The 20624-nt window shown below is 34.1% G+C and overlaps 1 protein-coding gene across 20 annotated transcripts in view; it reads right to left on the bottom strand.

The window, feature by feature from the left end:
* CELF2 (CUGBP Elav-like family member 2) overlaps positions 1-20624 on the bottom strand; it is a 969093-nt gene that overhangs the window by 122144 nt on the left and 826325 nt on the right. For all 20 annotated transcript variants that reach the window (XM_031940494.1, XM_031940495.1, XM_031940484.1 and 17 more), the window contains one exon: positions 14796-14878. In XM_031940494.1, the coding sequence (XP_031796354.1) occupies positions 14796-14878 (83 nt within the window). The remainder of the gene's footprint in view (positions 1-14795; positions 14879-20624) is intronic.

Genomic DNA, 20624 nt, shown 5'->3' with positions numbered 1-20624 from the left:
TCTTTAGAGATGATTATTCCTATTTCCACCTGAAGGTGGCAAGGTGGAATAATCTCCCAGTAATGTGGCAGCTAGGTGATGTGGTAGAAAGACAGTCCTGGATTCAGAAACACCTGTTTCATCAGCTGTATAAACCTGGTCAAGTCACAACCTCTGTCTGCCTCAGTTTCCTTATCTGTAAAATGGGGATAATAATAACACCCACCTCATAGGATTATTGTAGGAATCGAATGACATAATATTTGTAAAACATTTTAAAACTTCATATTGCTTTTGTAAATACTCTTATTATCTATTATCAATGTCACTAGATAATGATGGTGGGGAAGCTGAGGTAGATGGGCTGAGATTTTATTTGCTCTACCACCATAATCATATGCTATAACCTTCCCCCTAAATCAAACCACTTCTGGGCTCTCTTGTTTCCTGTTTCAGTTTGCAGGCTATAGGGATCATGTCTAATCTTCTGAGATTAGCTTCAATCTCCGGTTCTGTATTTCACCATGAAACAGAAAGGAAGATACAGATAGAGGGGTGAGTAGAAGCCAGCTGGATAGGACATTAGAATGCAGATTGCAGATGTAGATAAAGAGCCTGTGGACAAGGATAAAAAAGCACCCTAATAACGTGAATATTAATGAGATAAGGCTGGTAGAGCTAGGTTCCTCTGAAAAAGAGTATTGCATTTGAAACAATTCATACAAAAGCGTCACATGTACAATAGTAATTATCTTTATTAGCCACTTCTTAGAAGACCACTTGTACTAGGAACCCTGAATTCATTATAAGTTAATACCCTGCCTCTCCCACTAAATTTTTTTAATGACCCCAGGTGGTCAGAGCATCACTCTCAGGCAGAGAGGCTCAGTGCCTGCCCCTAATGACTGCACTGAGTCAGTATTGACTCATGGGAGAAGATTGCTACCAGCTGAACTACGAGCTCCTCTTTTTGGAGCACTATTGTTCCTTGGACAACTTCCATCTATATCCTGAACTGACATGACCCTGCTCAGCTTCCATGATCTGGTGAATTTTTTGTGTGATGCTATTTTTGGAGGCATAAAGAACCACATTTTTTATATTGCATCTTATAAGCACTAAATAATTTGTAATTGCTAATGAATTATAGCCCCTCCTCTTTTATGGAGCTAATGGCAAATATCATCATTCTTACATAATACATGAGAGAATGGAGACAGAAAGAGATGATGCCATGCTTGAGGTTACATTTTGTCTTTCTGTCTTCTATTTCCATGCATTCAAGGAGACTGATCTTTGTGTTTGTAATGTACCCTTCTCTTCATTATTTCTTCCTAAAATCCTCTTTTTGGAGTTTAAGTCAGATTCTACTTCCTCCCAAATCCTCTGCTTTGAAGGTGTTCTCTTCCTTCTCTCTTCTTACCCTAATTCTTATTTCATACTTATCTGTGTATATTTTGCTCACTCATTAATGTCATCTCCCCTTCTTTGTATTTTATAGCAGTCCATTGCCCCGAGCTTATTTTTACTTAGCTTGATGGGTAATAATTGTAAGTTCTAGTTCTAGTTCTGTCCCTGCTTTGGAATCCAGAAGTGCAACTTAGCCTTTCTTTGCTTTGGTTTCTTTGACAATGTAACAAGTAAACAAAATCAATCTTTTTATTTTTATTTTTTTAAAGAAGGGATAGCAACTCTCCATTAGAATTGCAGGAGTGGTATTAATCTATCTAAAAGAATCAAAATAATCTAAATGGATTGTCTATTTAGATAATTTCTCAACTCCATTAGTTTAAATTGCTTTCTTGTCCAACCAGAATTGTAAGCAAGGAGCTCAAGTCATGTATTTTCATCCCTTTCTTTTTACCTCCTTTTCTCTCTGCTAGAACTGTAACTAGCAACAAGGTGTGGATTAAAGACAGCCACAGAAAAGCAGAATTCTTGGAGAATCTGCCAACTAGATAATTACTCCTCAGACAATCAAGAGTTGGCTATATGAAATGCTCATTAAACAGAATAAAATATGTATCTGCTTTATCACAGCTGACACAGCACTAACAACAAATGAAAGTCAAGAAACTTGAAAGCCTGCAACAATGGGGCAAATCTGAAAAGATGAAGATAAGGGTAAATGTAAATGTAAATTCTTACTAATAGGTTCAAAAGAATCATCTACTCACATACAGGATAGGGAAGGTGTGGCCAGAGAAAAATAATAAAAAAATAACAGTAGTAGCAATAGCTAGCATTTCTATAGCACTTTAAAATTTGTAAAATATTTGCCAAATATCTCACTCGATCCTTACAGCTCTAGGAGATAAGTGCTATTATCATCATCAAATCCATTTTACAGATGAGAAGACAGAGACAGACAAAAGGTAAGTAATTTGCTCAGGGTCAAATAGCTACCAAGTATTAGAGGCTGGATTCGAATTCAGGGCTTCCTGACTTCAGCCTCAGTGCTCTATTTAGCTTTAGTATATTATTGGCTCTAGTCAAGATGGTCATAATATCTTCCTGAAATAGCTTTATTATCAAAGTCATTTTAGTAGCTTATAGCAGAATATGCACGGAGTATATTGAAACACTTTACATATTAGATAAGACACTGAAAGGAAAACCAACAGTGGGATAAATGAAGGTTCTAAAAAGTGACTGGTTTGTTACCTTTGGTATATACTTCTTGACTTAAGCCTGGCTAGGCTATGGAACTCTCCAATGCGTATCCTTCCACAAAGTTTTCATTTAGAACCCCGTGGAGTGCTAGTTAAGGACCTTTTATTTACTTTTATATTACTAGTCTCTTCTAAGGGGAGAACTATTAGAGCCAGTGCTAAACTTGTTTCTGTTTGCTACAGTCTTTGGAGCAAAGTTTAGTGCACATGTCAATGATGATTCATTCTGTATCCTACATCCCAGTAAATTATTCAGGTGATGAGTCTCCGATGAAGTACCATTCTCTAAAACCATCACTTGGACCACTGCCCACATAGTCAGCTTTACTTCAACTGCCCCTCCCCATTTCATTTCAATGCTATAACCTTTCCCTTTATATCAGTTCATATTTGAGCCTTTAACTGGGTTGGTAGATTTTCAAAAAATTTCTTTTTGAAATTCTATCAATCTTTTGGGGACTGAGTTTTACAGAAACTCGCTTAAACATTATTGGGAGCTAACCAGAAGAATAGTTACTTCTGAAACCCAATGCACTATTATTTTAATTGTACCATTTTGACATTCTTTTCTTTTCATCATATTTAATATAGGTGATATAAATTCAGGGAAGCATGCCTTACAAAGTAAAAATAATAAAATAAAAACAAGCAAAACCCTGGTCTGGATTCATGACTATAAGCTACACTCTTCTCTGATTTAAAAACCTCATGGCTATTAGTTCATCTAGTCACTTGCTCTAGCTTTCCAACCTCCTTTTATCTAGAAATACAGGTCAAAACAATTGAATTAGGTCTACTTCAACTGGGTTAGCCACATTTGGAACCTTTTGTCACAACTTTACTTTTATTCTATATTAGCAACTCTCAAAGTATGGCTTAGTGATACCTGAGGGCTTTCTAACACTCAGGAAGATTGTGATTTTAAAACAGTTTTCATAATGATACTAAGATATTTAAATTTCTAATTCAGTAAATATAAATAAATGGAGTGTGTGTCTTTGTGCATATGTGTGTGCATATACTAGTGCCTACTCCAAATGGAACAATTGATAAATTTTCAATATGAGCACTTATACCTTGGAAATCAGCAAAGGCTACAAATCAAGGCTTGTTGTAATGTTGTGTTAACTGTCTAGACTTGAGAAAGTGATTGATTAAATGGTAACACTATAGATTAAAATTTTAAAATGTGGGATGCTATATTTTTTTTGATGGAGAGATTTGGTTGTTGTACACTTTTTCTTAATAGAGCATTCTTAATATAAATAAAAACACTTTGGGTTCCTGAGACCAATCTCAGTAATACATGTTGCTTCACAGTAGATGGAAAAGGACCTCTATTCTCTCCTACAAGAAGTATACTCATAATGCAGCTTTTAGCAATTTAATGACAAACACTTATTAAGTGTTTTCTGGGTGTTAGGCACTGGGTTTACAATGATAAAATCAAATAGTCTCTGATTCATGAAGCATATTCTACGGGGAAGTTACAAGTAAATACAAACTACATATGTTTCTATATTAACTCATTGCACAAACCATAAACCACTTTGGGAAGAGGGAGCAGAAAAGGTTTTTACCTTGCCCCTGCTGGGCATTTAACACATTGAAACACAACATTTAAAACATTTACACCCAAAAACTTAATGTGGTGGAGGACAAGTTCTTTAAATATGGAAAATGAATATTCAACTTTCAGTCATATTTATAAATTTCACAATAGAAAAATTCTCCATATTGGATCGTTTCTTGAGAAAGGGTCTATATAAATTATCAAAAATATGAAAGATGATTTGTTATAGTTCTTCATACATTTCTTCAAGGGCTCAAAGACTTGTGCATATATTAGCTAATTGAACCTCACCATATTCCAATTAAGAATGGTGGATGGCAGGAATTATCATAATTAAGCATATGGTACTATGTTAGCACACAAATTATAAGCCAAATAGGCATTACACTGCCCCTTTAAAAAAGAAAGAAAAAATATAATGAACACTTTGAAGAACAAAATGAGTTCTCGAAGTGAGAAAGTATGGTTGCCTAGGTTGATAGTCTAAATGGAAAAGGTATTTGAATATAAATCTGAATTCTATCTGTACATTGATATAAATGCACATGCCTATGCAAACATGTACACATATACAGCAAATCCCTCATCATCCTGAGAGATGTGTGCCAAAAGAGTGTCACAGAATGTCCCAGTTGGTAGGGACCTCAGAATTCCTTGGACCTGGATAAACATAGGGGCCTACAGCATTTTCCATAAGTAGTCCTTCAGCAAAATGGTACTCTGTGCTTCCTGAGGTACACTTTTCTGTTTGGATACATCGAAAGGGTTGGGAAGCTTTGCCTTATGAAGAGTCACATATTCTGCAACTATTGCCAATAATTCATCTTTTAAAATTACTCACTGATATGTGAGTATGTGCTATGCTCTATGGGCTAAGCAAAATGAGGCTAATCTCTCTTCCACAAAATCTTCCCTTTAAGCAGTCTGTTGCCAATTATACAATGGTAGAAATCTACTCAGATCTTTCAATGCTGGGTAATATAGTTATGGACTCAGGATGTACTTCAGTTTTGTCTGACTCTGTGTGACTCTGTAGACCACAGCATTGTAGTACTGTCTGTGAGATTTTCTTGGGAAAGTGGTTTGCCAGTTCCTTCTTCAGTGGAATAAAGTAAACAAATTAAGTGATTTGCTCAGGGTCACCCAACTAGTAAGTGTCTGAAGTCAAATATGAACTCAAATTTATTGCCCCGGGTAAAAGGAAACCAAATAATTTAAGTCCTGAGAGCAAGTTCAATGTCTAGGCTCAAGCTAGACTGATTTTTATATCTCACTTACTATAGAAAGATTCAATTCAACCTCAGAGGTCCTCACTCTTAAATTTCATTGTCTCTGTCCTTGGTCCTGATGACCTTCAAATTTGCTGAAATCTAAAAGGGGCACAATCATACAATTATAAATACCTTTCTGTACACTACCGCTAAAATAAGAAATTCTAAACAAATGTTCATTTGAGGGCAATGACTTTTCAATATAAACTGCATTTAATAAAACTGATAGTGACTCTGAAAAGAAGGATAAGAATGGCTCTGAAAAAGTGTTTGGAAGAAATCTGCAATTAATATTTTATAAGACGGAAATTCTGCAGACTCCTCCTTGCTGTTAAAATTTTAAGAGGTTTCTCAAAACTGTATTTCTCTTTGTTATTACATCTTTAATTAAATTAATTTATACAGTGAATGCACTAATGATACTGCTGTAGATTTTCAGTCAGAAGACCTTATTGCTAGAGACAATATGTGCTAAGACCTCATGTGAAGAGAAACAAGGTCCAATTCTGTCATATGCATGAGGACATTTAACCCTGAACATTTGGTTATTGAAAAGATATTGAGAGTTTCTCTATGGCTTAATTAAGGTCTTTTCAATTTTATTTTTTAATTAAACTAAATTAACTCAGCCAAAACAAGATGAATCTTGTGAGTTGTTTTTCTTTCTTTCATTTTTTTTTTAAACAAGGTCTTCTCCCTGGACAAAAAAAATAATGGCACATGACAACATTTCTACTAAATAACATTACTATTTGATCTGTGCCTACATGAAGCTTCATTCAGCAGAGGCATTCCAAAACTTACATAATCTGTTACTCTATGAATGAATGGTAGGGACAGGCAAATTTTGTGAGTCTCTTAAGTGGCCAAGAAATGTAGGGAAAAAATTCAGTTAAATTAAGCAATAATTTATTAAGTTTTTATCAAGTTCTAGGCATTGTACTAAGTATTAGAAAAATAAATTAGACAGTTCTTGATAAATTTGTACATAGTCCTTCCTTGTACATATACTTGGTCCCATTTTTCATGAAACTCTTAAAGGGTGATGTTTATCAGATAATATGTTGGACAGAATTTAGTGGTTGTCCAATAGTCCTGAGTAAACACAATCATGACAATTCATGAATACTTAGATTCAGAAAGCATAATTCAGTAGGGATCAAAGGGCAAAAATAAGTTCTTTTTTTAGAAGAGACAAAACCTAGCACATAAATTATCTTAGCTGCAACTTTGTTTTCCTCTATTCTGGGTATTTTCCTTAATACCTCATTGTCAAATAAATCCTTCCTGGTTCTCTTAATCTTATCTCCAGTACTCGTTTGGTCATTGTTTTCTCTAAGAGAAATGACATTCTTAACATCACTCCACCTTCACTTGGACTTTACTCTCTGTGTCTTCCCAAAGACCAGCCACTTTTAATCCAGATCAAGAAATGAGTAATACTCTTGATCCTTGGGATCTTGGAATATCTGAAAATTAGGGGAGGAATGTTAGAGGGCAGCACAAATACAGTGAATGTAAAATTAAAAGGGAGCTTGAGTTTTAGCACGGCTATGTAGTGACTGTATGATCTTGGATAACTTATTTACCCCCAGTTTACTCCTCATCAGTGTTTATATAGTAGTAAGAGTTCTGGGTGTGGAGTTAGGAAGTCCTGGGCTTAAGTAATTCCTCTGATATTATTAGTTCCACTAGTCATCCCATGGAAAGTCTGAGCTCAAAATCAACTAAGAAGAGGGAAGGGGAATAAATACAATGATTTATAGAAGAAACTGAGTGTGAGAGCCTCATTCTTGCTTTCTTCTAAAAAAAATTATAGAATCACAAAATGTTAGTGCTAATAGAAGGGTTCTTAGAAATTATCTAGTCTATAGTTTTTAATCTATACTATATCACAACCACTTTTAGCAATCTGGTGAAACCTATGGACCACTCTTTCTCAGAATGTTATTAAAACATAAAATAAAATACATGGATTTATAAAGGAAACCACTTAATAATAATAACTAACATTTATATAAGTACCAACTATGTTCAGGGAACTTTGCTAAGCAGTTTATGGATATTACCTTATTTCATATTTATCTTAACTTTATCTTTCTTAAGAAGCTACAGTGGATGATGAAAGGTTTGAGGAAAGTATCCATAATTACTTTGTCCTGTCCCTTAACACTTGACCCTTGACCCTTTCCAAGTATACTCAAATATAAAGATATCAAAAAGTCAGAAGCAGAGTCAGAGTGTAGACATCCTAAAAAAAAATCTAATAGATGCATTTATTTACTCAGCAGACAATCCCACAGCTTATTTCCAGTGATCCAATTTTTTATTCTCAAGAAAAGATATTATGTAAATGGAAAATAAATATTTAAATCAACTTAAATTAACTTAATGCAAGTTACTTTTGAAAAAAAGGACCTACTATGATTTACAAAGAAATCTTATTTATATTCTAAATGAGGAGTTTTAGCCATTAAAAAAGCAGGAGTTTTCTATTTAATAGAATGGATTTGATTCACAAGGACATGATTATATCCAGAAAAGCATAAAAGTGTCAGTTGTTGATCCATATTTCTTATCATTTTTCAAAGAAAAAGACAAAAAGTGAGTGATAGAGCAAAAGGAAGCCTTAATTTTTTTTTTATTAATTTCATAATATGGAAGGCCACAGTTAAATAGTGGTGCTACAACTTTAAATTACCGAGCAGGCTTGGTATTTAATGAGAGATTTAGCCCAGCAGGGTTTCTGTTAAATTAAGTTGTGCCTTCACATCACAGTGGGAAAACAGGTGTATATTGGTTTAGAATTATGGAAATGTTGACTAATTCCAAGCCTTGTAATCAAACAGCAAGGCACCCTGCAATATTGTCTTCTAAGAATATGCATTAATCATTTATGTCTGGTCTTATTTCTTCATGTCCACCAAAAGGATACAGCTGAAAGACACCATTTTTCTGTTTTTTTCTTGTAGCTGTTAAGAGTGGTGTTTATCAGATAAAGCTATACATAAAAGCAGGATGTATAACACACTCTACTTTGGAACCACAAATGTAGTACATAGAGTGGGCTGAAGAAGCTCAAAGCCTATAAAATCGACATGGCTTTTCAGATTTTTCATTTAACCTGCCTCCAATATTTGGGCAGATAAAACTGAAATGTAAAAAAAGAAACAACCACACGAACACACAAAAACTCAGATCTCTTTTTCTCTCAAAATAGGGATATGCAGATTCTTGTAGTTACAAAAGGATTTCTTAATAAAATCACCACTCTGTAACTCAGCTGTGCACAGGCATTTAAAGGCACAATGAAAGGCAGATATCCAGCTAAGTTTTAGAAAAAGATATAATTTGTTTGATGTAGGTCTGCACCACAGTAAGGCTTTTAAAAATGCTCATGGGTCACCTTACTGTTTTTCATTGTATACAATGGATGTACTGTTAGATGTTATATGTTGTCCTTCACCTATAAAGATCTACTTGTCATTCCCAATCTGTTAGATGGTAGTAGAGACTGTATTTCATCAATTATTGTGTCTTCCTTCCCAAGGCCTTCCATGATGTTCAGTACATATTAGGTGTTTTTTAAAAAAGAAAGTTGTTGAAGTTTGACATTGAAAGAAAGAGGAGAAAAATCATATTCTCATATCAATAGTGTTGGGGGTTTATGGGTGAACAACACTGAATACACTATGAAGTTTCCTGTTGATTTGTTGCTTGGTTTTGCTAAAATGCTTTCTTTTTCTTCCTTTCCCCCTTTTATTTCAAGAAATGGTTCTTTGGGAAAGAGAGAGGGAAGGTATGTTTTGGGAAATGAAGGTGACATAAAAGGTAGTAAAAATAAAATGTGCTGAATTGAAATCGACACAATGAAAAGATGGGAATTTTAGTTCTTTCTTTAGCAGATATAATGAATTCAAATTAACCAGTTTTTAATAAAGGCAAAAAATAGACTGGATTTTTACTGATTCATTCACTGAATAGTAATAGTGTGTAGGTCAAAACACATATGAACACAACAGACCCCAAAACCTTAAACATGATTACACATATTAGCTAAGACTACTTTAGGAATTTTCCTTTCAGAAAAAGGAGTAAGAAATATTCTTTAGGTCTGAATTGGGCTCTGGGAAAAACAAGCTATTGAATTTTGTTACACTGGCTAAGCCATTTAACAATTTGCATTAGGTACTCCAGCCACTAATTATGACTAATACTGATTCCTTTTTAAGCTAGTTGTAAAAGTTAACATAGGAAACATTTGTTATGTTCAGTAAAACTATGGATGGAAAAAATAGAGAACAAAGCTAAAATAATATTGCGTGTTTTAAAGTTAGAGGTGCTGTCCTTCATGACCAAATATGCTTGATTTAATAGTTGTCCTCTTTACCAAAGCAATCACAAAAAAAGAAACTGTTTTCAACAATTCTTATTTATTTATTTTAACATTCTTCATTTCAAATTTCAAATTCCAAATTCTGTCCCTCTCTCCCACCACTCCTTGCCACCCACTGAGAAGGCAAGCAATATGATATCAATTATACATGTGAGATCATGCAAAATATATTTCCATATGGGCCATATTTCAAGAAAAAGCAAGAAAAAAAAAGTGAGCAAATTATACTTCAGTTTTTACTTAGATTCATTAGCTCTCTCCTCTGGAGGTGGACAGCATTTTTTCCCCATCATAATTCCTTTGGGATTGTCTTGGATCACTGTATTGATCAGTCTTTAACAGTTGATCACTGTTACAACAGAACTGGTTCTTCTCACTTCACTTTGCATCACCTTATATAGGTCTTGCCATGTTTTTCTGAAACCAATTCCCTTACCGTTTATCTTTGATCTCTTTAGGATCTATATCTAGTACTGATATTTTTGGGTTAAAAGGATGTAAAGTTTTTTAGTCCTTTGGGTCTAGTTCCAAATTGTTCTCTTGAATGGTTGGAACAATTCAGAACCCCGGGATTTTTATTAATGTCCTTATTTTCCCTCATCCCTTCAGTATTTTACATTTCTGATAGGTATGAGGTGGTTATCTCAGAGATGTTTTCTTTTACCTTTCTCTAATCAAGGGTGATTTAGGGCATTTTTTCATATGACTAGAAATAGTTCTATTTTTCTTCTGAAAATTTCTTTATATCCTTTATCAGTTGGGGAATGAATAACTCTTATTTTTATAAATTTGACTCAGTACATATTTGAGAAATGAGACTTATCAGAGAAACTTGCTGTAATTTTTTTTGATATTATTTTGTTTAAGGTACCTTTAGCAAAATGTAGTTTTCCTGATTACCCCTTTAAATTAAGTCTATTTTTGCTTTGTCTGAGTTTGTGATTGCTATTCTTGTCTTTTTCTTTTCATTAGATTTTGCTCCAGCCCTTTATTTTAACTCTGTGAGTATCTTTTTGTTTCTTGTGTTTGCATATTTCTTGTGAAGAACATATTGTTGGATTTTGATTCCAAATCCATTTTGCTATCTGCCTTCATTTTATGGTTGAAGTTATTCCATTCCCATTCTCAGTTATGATGGCTAGTTCTGTATTTTCCTCTGTCCCATTTTCTTTTTTTCTTTTTGCTTTTTCTCCTCTCTTTTTATTCTATCCCTTCTAATGTCTATTTTCTTTTAATTACTGCCTCCCTTAATTTGTCCTCCCCTTTTTAGTCCTTCCCCCACTTTTTTTTTTTGTTCTCTTCCTCTCCTATTTTCCTCTTGGGTAAGTAATATTTCTCTACACAACAGAGTATGTCATATATTCTTCCCTCTTTGAGACAATTCCAATGAGAGTGAGATTTAAGCACTGCTCACTTCCTCTTTCCCTTTCCCTTTCTATTTTAAAAGCTTTTTCATGCATGTCTCATTTATGTCAGAAAAATATTCTCATTTCACCTCTCCCTTTATCCTTCTTCCAGTGCATCCTTTCTTTTCTCTCTCAACATTTCATTATTTTGGGGAGATCATCCCAATATAATTGATTCACATTCATGCCTTTGCCCATCTAAACTCCTCTTAATTCCCCTAATAATGATAAAGTTCTTAGCAGTTATATGTATCATCTTTCCATATAGAAATATCAACACTTTGACTACATTGAATCTGTTATGATTATTCCTTCATGTTTACCTTTTTGTGCTTCTCTTGAGTCTTGCATTTAAGATGTCTGATTTTCTGTTCAGTTGTAGTCTTTTAATCAGGAATGCATCAAAGTTCTCTATTTCATTAAACATGTTTTTCCCACTGAAGAATTATATTCAATTTTACTGGATAGGTTATTCTTGGTTGTAATCTTAGCTTTTTTGCCTTCTGGAATATCATATTTCAAGCCCTCTGTTTCTTTAATGTAGAAGCCATTAAATCTTGTATGATTCTGACTGTGGCTCCTCGATATTTGAATTGTTTGTTTCTGGTTGCTTGAAGTATTTTTTTCTTTGAACTAGAAGGTTAGAATTTGGTTATGATATTCCTGGGAGTTTTCACTTTGGATTCTTTTCCAGAAAGTGATCACTAAATTTTTTTGCAATTTCTATTTTACCCTTTAGATTTTAGATATGGGATAGTTTTCTTTGATAATTTCTTGATATATAGTATTTATGCTCTTTGATCATGGCTTTCAGGTAGGCCAATAATTATTAAGTTATTTCTCCTTGATTTATTTTCCAGGTCTGTTATTTTCCCCATTTTCTTCTATTTCTTCATTCTTTTGACTTTGTTTTATTATTTCTTGATGTCTCATGTAGTCAATAGCTTCCACTTACCCAGTCCTAATTTCTAATGAATTATTTTCTTCAGTGAATTTCTGTGCCTCTTTTAACACTAGGCTAATTATGTTTTTAAAAGGAATTATTTTTGTCAGTATTTTTGTACCTCTTTTACTAAGCTTCTGATTCTCTTCTCATAATTTTTCTTATCATTTTAATTTCTTTTCCTAACTTTTCCTCTACCATGGGCCTATCTTTTTCTTTAACTATTCCAAAAATCTTATTGGGTTTGGGTCCAATCAAGAATTTTCTTTGAGACTTTGCTTATAATTGTTTTCTTTTGAGTTTGTATCTTGGTCTTTCCTGCCATCATAATAGTTTTTTATGATCAATTTTTTTTTTTTGTTATTGTGTTGTTATTGATTGCTCATTTTCCCATGTATTTCTTAAATTTTAAATTTATGTTACAATTGGGATTTGTTCACTGTCCCAAACTTTAAGCTTTTTTATGCTGCTGCTTTCAGTGCTTCCAATGTGACATGATCCTGAGAAAGGTTGGGGTCACTTCTCAAGGGCTTTTGGTACCCTACAGTCATAAGTACTAGCATATATATATATATATATATATATATATATATTTTTTTTTTTTTTTTTTTTTTTGCCTTGTAACTGTGAACAGAGCTCCTGTTCCCTTGTGATTGACTCCCAATATTCCTCTTCACCTTGGAACTGAGACCCAGATTTGCATATGGGTAATAGAGTTGTCAAGCAGTACTCACAAAGGGTTTCCTGTAACCTCTTTTGATCAGCTGTCTGACTCCCTTACTATCTGGGCTGGGAGCTCCCAAAGTTGCTGTGGCTGCTGCCACTGCTTGTATGGACTCTGGACAGTTTTCTATCCTGGTATTATTATAAATTCTCTTCCAAATTCCTAAGTTTTCTTAGGTCAGAAAAAAAAATCTCACTTGTCCAATCTTTTGTCGACTCTGCTACTTCAAAATTTGACCTGAGGAATTATTTTAAAGTTGTTTAGAGGGCAATGTTGAAAGAATTTAGCTGGGTTACCTCTAATTTACCATTTTCAGTACTTAAATAATAAAAAAATTGTGCCATTGGAATTGAAACTATAACATGTTAGTTAAATTGAATGGAAATCACAATTTCTTAACAAAGCTATATAGTTGTATCATAAATGCTCCCTAATTTTTCTTCTCCTACTTTTTCCACCTTATTGAAGAGACAGTGAAACATCATAGTTCAGGAGAAGAACCACAATTCAATAACCTTAGACTCTAAAATAGCAGGTTTTTAACCTGGGATCTGTAAACTTATTTTTTAAAATATCCTGACAGCCATATTTCAATATAATTGGTTTCCTTTGTAATTCAATGTATTTTATGCATTTAAAAACATTATTCTGTGATAGGATTCATAAGTCACCAAAAAGGTCCATGATATTAAAAAGTTTGAGAATCCCTATTTTAGAGGGGTTTGAGATCGAGTACTTAACTTGCTTTCCAAAAAGGTATATTGCACTGTAATTTCCTCCTGAACAAATATCACTACATTCCCAAATGAGATAAGATAGAAGTTGACTTGTGTAGGTTCAAGACTGTTCTAGCCCACAGGGGACTGGTTTAGGTATAAGGTATGTAAATTATATATGGCATAAACATAGAAATCTATAAACTGAACTGTAAGCATATTTTATTGCTGTTGATTTCTCATTCATTTCTTTTTATTACACTAGGCTCCAACAAAATCATCATCTTTTCTCTGCTTACCACAGATATTTCTTTATTGCAAACAGATAACCATTTAAGATATTAAGTTAACTCATTGCCAATTTCCAAGTAATAGTGAAGATATTCAAATAGAACAATGCAGTCTAACATCATTACATAATTTATAAAAATTGCCACAAAATTCCTTTTAGAAATAATGTATTCTGATGAAGTAGCTAAATTTATGTCATCAGGGCATTTCTAGTGAATTGTACTAATAGTCAAATATTACTGGGAAGAAAATGGAAAAACTGTGTAGACTTTGTCTTTTTTTCCCTCCTACATTACTACGAAGTCACAAAATGGGTATTAAAACATTGGCTTTGTTAACCACTGGCAACTATATAGAAACCATGAGGAAGCTTAATATTATAACTATGCAGGGTACATTTTGTCCTTTCAAAAGAAAAAATCTAGAAACTAAATTTGAAAAAGGTTTCCTGGTGAGTAAAATCCCTTTCTCTTTTCGATTTGCTTTTCCTTGTGTGTATGCATTGGGTTTTTCCCCCCCTTTTTAAATCTTAGCCTACCCAATGCTCTGTGGCAGCTCGCTGCTGCCCAGTGGGGTCACTGATTTTTGAGCCAGGGTATAGATTATTTGAGAGCTCTTTCCTTCAAAGTTAGTGTCCATCCTACTTTATGGACTCATCAGATGGCATGGCTGCTGTTCATGAAATGAGGGGGTCAATCAGCACCCACTCCTCCAAAGACAAAAGCTATTTTTTTTGGCACTAAGAGACCATAACTAGAACTGTTAGCTGAAAGGAACCATTTTCAAGCAATAAAGTGATTTGGTACAAAAGTAAACGGACTCACCCCAGGTAAGGTTTTAATATTGTGCAGTGCATTCTGAGCCTCAAGTGCAGCTTTTCTTGTATAAAATGTTACGAAACAACAACCTACAGAGAGAAATGAAAAGGTTTTTTAGAAATGTCTACGAACAGGTTTGCTTGATGGCAATGAACAAATAATATACTTTAAAAGAATGTACAATTTAGAAATAATAAAGAGCATGAGAACAGTAATAATCTCTCAATCATTGATACTTTGCCTTTCATTCTAAATCACATTTATTCTCTTTATCCAAGCTGAAGAAAAAGGCATTAAGTTCATCTACTACAGCCAGCAATGCTGGTATTTCAGGGAGTTTGAAGATGGCAACTAAAAGGAAGGGTAGTTAATCAAAATGACAAAATGACACAATCACTTGGAATAAATTATTTTTATAGTACTTTTGGAGTTCTCACCCTTAAGACTTAGATGATTATATTGTCATTGTATTTTAAAATAAGTTTAAAATCATTTGAAAAATCCCCAAACAGAAGCCTGAGATGTCTAGGATACATAGATTGGCTACTATTAACATGACCACTTTTAGACACTACAGATTCGTGTCTGCTCATGTAACCTGTGGGCTGATTTGTTGTCAACTCTCTCCCAACCTGTACCATATTTCTAGAAGAAAACATTTGTGAAAAATGCTGTTGCTATTAAGCAAGGTAAAATTTTTGGCTAGGTTTCCGCTTTAAAAATAGACACAAAGCAAATATCAATGAAAAATTGATGCTTTATCTGATCTGTCTTTTTTCTTAGTAAACTTGGTAAATTGAGGGGAGGGGAGTGGCATTATATACATTTTGTGATAATGTGTTTTTTACTACCAAGGTATAAAGCCATCCTAATGTACAGTTGAATATATTGAGAGGTCAGAAGAGATTCAAGAGACTCTCAAAGAGATGCCCCAAACCAGCAAATAATATTGAGTAAAGATAACACTTAGGCATCAACATCCATTATTCCTAAGTGAGATGTAAATAGGAGATGTACAAAGCAGGAGAGAAGACAACCGTCATATATATAAAGATGCAAAGGACTCCACAGACAAGGTTTTGGGGCACACCAAAGTGGATTTCATAAGCTATCAATAGCTTATAAATTGGCATTATAAATAAGCAATAGCTTATAAATTTAAAGAGAAAACTCACTCAGAATTATTACGGTAAAAGAAGCAGTGACTCCTCTTGCAAAGAAACCAAAAATACATTTAAGATGTTACTTTACCCAGAAAAGGAACATGAAAATTGTTTATGTATTCTCACAGGTATGGTTCAAAAAATTAAATAAATTTTTAAATGTAGCCTCACATTTGACCCAGCTACATATAAAAAAAGATACAATCCTTATAATTATAGGATAGTACAATTGCAGTTCCTTGGCACATACAAAATGTTTTTTACTAAAATATTAAGAAACACTTGTATCCTTCCAATAAAAGACTCAGCAGATTCTGCACACCTTCATTTATGTGAGAGATTCAGTCCTAATTGAATCTCTCAGTTTCAGCAACTGGACTAATTTGACCAGAGGAGTCAGTCTGTTGTCTTCACCTGCTAGATCAACCAATAATTTTATTATCAACAAAACTAAGACCCAAGAATATTGTACTAGTCGCCCCAAAGTGAAAGAATAGTTTATTACTTGAGATAATAGATGCCAATGCTTAATGACCTATTTAATTTATTAATCATGATAATATTGAAGGTCTCCTTAGAAACCATTCAGAAAAACAGCAGCAGTTAAAATTTCTGAGGTCTCTTTCTTAAGCTTACATTCTCAAAATTATAAAGTTATATTAAGTTTTCTTTCTCTTCCAAATAAACTCATGGGAGAGTAGTATGGAGCAGGAAAAAATCAAGGAGGAGATGGGAACTGAGGCTTAGAAAGATGGATTGGAAGTCATTTTGAGGGTATAAGCCTTTTAAGTATAAAAAGATTCTGAGGAACAGGTAGAATTTGTAAAGACATTTTGCCTCTTTGGAGTCAAGGAAAAAGGAAGTAGGAAGAAGAATGACGACCTATCAATATAAACTAGATAGAAGAATAAGAATGAGAAAATGAGATTTATCTTCAAAGATTTAGGGAGTCATAGAAGGTCTGAAATTTGGGAATGTCATCATTAAATGGTAAAAGCAACAAAGAAGAAAGATGATTTATAAACAAACGGAATCTTGTAATGTCAGTTCATAATTATGTCTTCTTATGTGCAAAGCCAACATTATGATCCTTCTAATCCTAACTACATTCTAAGTTTTGATGGATGTCCTCCTAACCCCCCAAAAAGCCAATCACCCTCCCTCTAAATTATATTCCCCATCTGTCTCAATGCTAAAATTCTACCCTTAGAAATTCATTTTTCTGGGTTTAAAAGGGAATAGTTCAATAAGCTCCCCTCTTAAACTACAATATCCCTGAGAAGGATAACATGTTAAGCTATTAGCCTGCAATTAACAACATCATGTGCATTATTACTCCATCAGATTCTTTCCTTTAAGAAAATGAATTAAGCAAATACTAGAGGGTTGTTTTATTTTTATTTTTTTGGAAGGAGGGATTATTTCAGAGCTTGAGATAAGTAGGTCTTTCTTGCAGAACCCCAATGAATCACACATAAACATTCAGAATCTAGTAGATAGGGAAGTGAAAATACAGAATACAGAAAAAAGCTCAGAGAGCACTTAAAAACAAACTTTTCCTACTTTATCATTTTGTTTAAAAGTAAATGCTGCTAGTCTAGCTGTGCTGTGCACCTATAAAGGCTTTTTTTTTAAATTTAAAATTTAGATCCTCTTCAATAAATGCACCAAAACCCAGATCTTTCCCATTTTTCCCATTCCAAAGATATTATATTTAAACAAAAAGATATTAAACCTGAGAGTCTATAAAATACTTTCTGATGTAAGTTTAGATTGAAATTCATGGGAAAGCTCATTTGATCATACCAGTGGTAAAATTTTATTTCCCTATCACCTCTACAGCTGTTGTTTCATAGACAGATAATGATTGTGAATGAGAACTCTGGGTTCTTCTGGCTCCTCTGAATGTTACTTGTCTTACTTCTGACAGAGTACTGAAAAGTTAGTGGTGCACACCATTTCACCAAAAATTGCATGGAGGCATACACATTGCTTCACTCAACACAATTTTTTAAAAATTGAGTTTGTTCTTTATCTCTGCCTGGTAGGAAATCTTTCTGCTTCATTTTGTGTACATATTCAAACACTCCACTCAAAGGAGTATTTGATCAAGCTGTCTAAATTTTGCAGAATAAATATATGGAAGTACAAATTGAAACTGCTATCTTTAGGCACAACCATTTTGATTTTGGTTACCAGTGGGTTTAATTTCCCCTATTCCAGAATTAATGGATCTAAAAAGGGGGAAAGTATTTTAAAGGTCTTTGTTTCTGACCATCATCTAAGGCAACAACCACAGTTCTTCTGCTCACCATTTGCTGTGATCACTTAAAATTTTAAATTCATTTATATGAAGAGATTATTTAACTGAAGTAAGAGAAGAAATATGATTTTCCATGATAGAGTAATTACCATGACAATGTGTCAAGGTGCTACTATAAATTCTAGGAAAAAAACTCCATTAAATCTCAATGGAGATGAAATTTTCTTTCCTGCCTGTCCTAAATGAATATATCGCTGTTAAGGGAATCACCTGTTTCATAGGTTGCCCTGAGCCAGCTGTAATTCTGGTTTGAAATTCCCTGGCTTCATTTCCAAGGTGGCTAGAATACCAGATGGTTCAGAAATCTGATTATGAGAACAGGTCTCTCTCTTCCCAAGTCTCAAAACCACTGTAGTAACCTGTGTGGTTAAACAAATCTACAGAAGTGCTTCAAAGGTCAGTCCCTCAGGTTTGCATAGATGTCACCTTCTGTCTAGGGGGAAAGGATGGATAGGAAATCAGAAGAGATGGAAAGGTCCTGCTTCATGCTAAAGAGTACCTACAAGGCCTCTGGAGTGCCACCAGGGCTAATGGGTTCAACAATCCAGATGGTCTGCAGGCCATAACCATCCTACTTCTTCCCTAGACACACAGCCTTTACTTTTCTCTGTTTTGCATTTGTTACTGCCTCATTTCATTTAGTACTATCTACTAAACATCTCTAATTCATTTTTTACAACCTTAACCTGTTTATCTGATGACTTCTGACTATGAAACTAAGTCCATTCAAACAAAGGCAACAACACAATCTATACTTTATTGCTATACAGATTTGATAGGTGCTGTAGTGGATGGACTAGTGGTTTAGAATCAAGAAGACTCGTTATCATAAGTTAAAATCTAGCCCTAGCCACTTATTTATTAGCTGTGTAACCTTAGTCAAGTTACTTAACCCTGTTTGCCTCAGTTCTTTATATGTAAAAACTGAGTAAACCACTTCAGTATCTTTGCCAAGGAAATTCTAAAATTGAGTCATGAAAAGTTGGACACAATTGTACACCACCACTAATCTAGTTTCAAAACAGATAATAACTTATAAAAGTTGGGGATACTCACACTCTGGCTTTGAATCAGAAGGCAGTCTAATATGGTAGAGGGATATCAAAGTTCACTTCTTTTCATTCTGCAAGAAAGTCCTATATTCTCTAGCTTTTTAGCTTTTTAATTAGCTTGTTAATACTTTGTCAGTTAATGTATATAGTATTTAAGTAATTTTCCCTATTTTTACCAAGAACCTAAAGAATCCAGATCTCTCATTCAAAATAACAGCATTCATTCTATGACTTGAGGGGTGCTAAGAGACTCCCAATTCCAAATACTTCTTTCAAAATCTTCAGCAATACGTAAATTTAGATCATATACACTCTTTTGATGACTACTGCTAAAAGAAAAATGTGTTAAATGAGAGAGAGAACCCATTATCTTTGCTTCCAAACTCATTTCTCTTTAGAACATTTCAATTTCTGTTGAGAGCACCACAATCCTTTCAGTAATTCAAGTTCCCAACCTGAGAGTTATCCTTGACTGCCCCTTACGCTACATATCCAATTAATTGCCAAATCTTGACAGTTCTACAAGCCAACCACTTGTCACATTCATCCCCTTATCTATGATTCCTTGACCACACCTTCACACATATTTAGGCAGAATAAGTATCAAGAGAATATAAATAATTACAAAATATTTAAATATAAGATAGTTTAGGTAGGAGGACACACAATTAAGATAGACTAAGAAAGACTTCAAGTAGAAGGGGATGCTTAAAGGAAGAAAGCAATAGGAGGAGGTGGAGATAAGAAGGGAGTGCCTTTAGCTACACAAGATGGTCAGTGCAAAGACATGGGGATGGAAGATAGGAATATTATGTGAGAGATATCTAATTAACTTTAGTTAACTGGACAGTGCCAAGGGAATAGAGGGAACAATGCTGAACAGTTGAGTTCTAAAGAGAGGAAAAGGAGAAGAGTTCTGTAGAAAAAGGATCTACCAAGCTGGTAAGATATGGCATTGGGGGTCTCCCAGGAGTCAGACCATCTTTACTTCACAAGAACTGGAGCACTGGCAATAAATGCTCTGCATTCCTAATTTTTTTTGTGGTCCTCCCTCCTACTGTATAGCTCCTCTTTTTCTCACTTTGAAGAGGGCGATTTCAAATCTCCTTCTTCCCAGATCCCCAAGAGGTAGTAATTCTAGCAGTAATACCTGCATATGTTCAGCTCATAAAGCAATCTGTAATCAGTAATATAATTGTGAGATATGATTACACCATCATTTGTCAGAAGTTGAGAGTGGCAATTCCCAAAGAGACCAAGTGCTACATGCTCCAAATGGGGTACTTGGTGTCTGACT

Source organism: Sarcophilus harrisii, chromosome 5 (assembly GCF_902635505.1).
Source record: "Sarcophilus harrisii chromosome 5, mSarHar1.11, whole genome shotgun sequence".
Lineage (NCBI taxonomy): Eukaryota > Metazoa > Chordata > Mammalia > Dasyuromorphia > Dasyuridae > Sarcophilus > Sarcophilus harrisii.
This window is presented reverse-complemented; position numbering and strand designations above follow the sequence as displayed.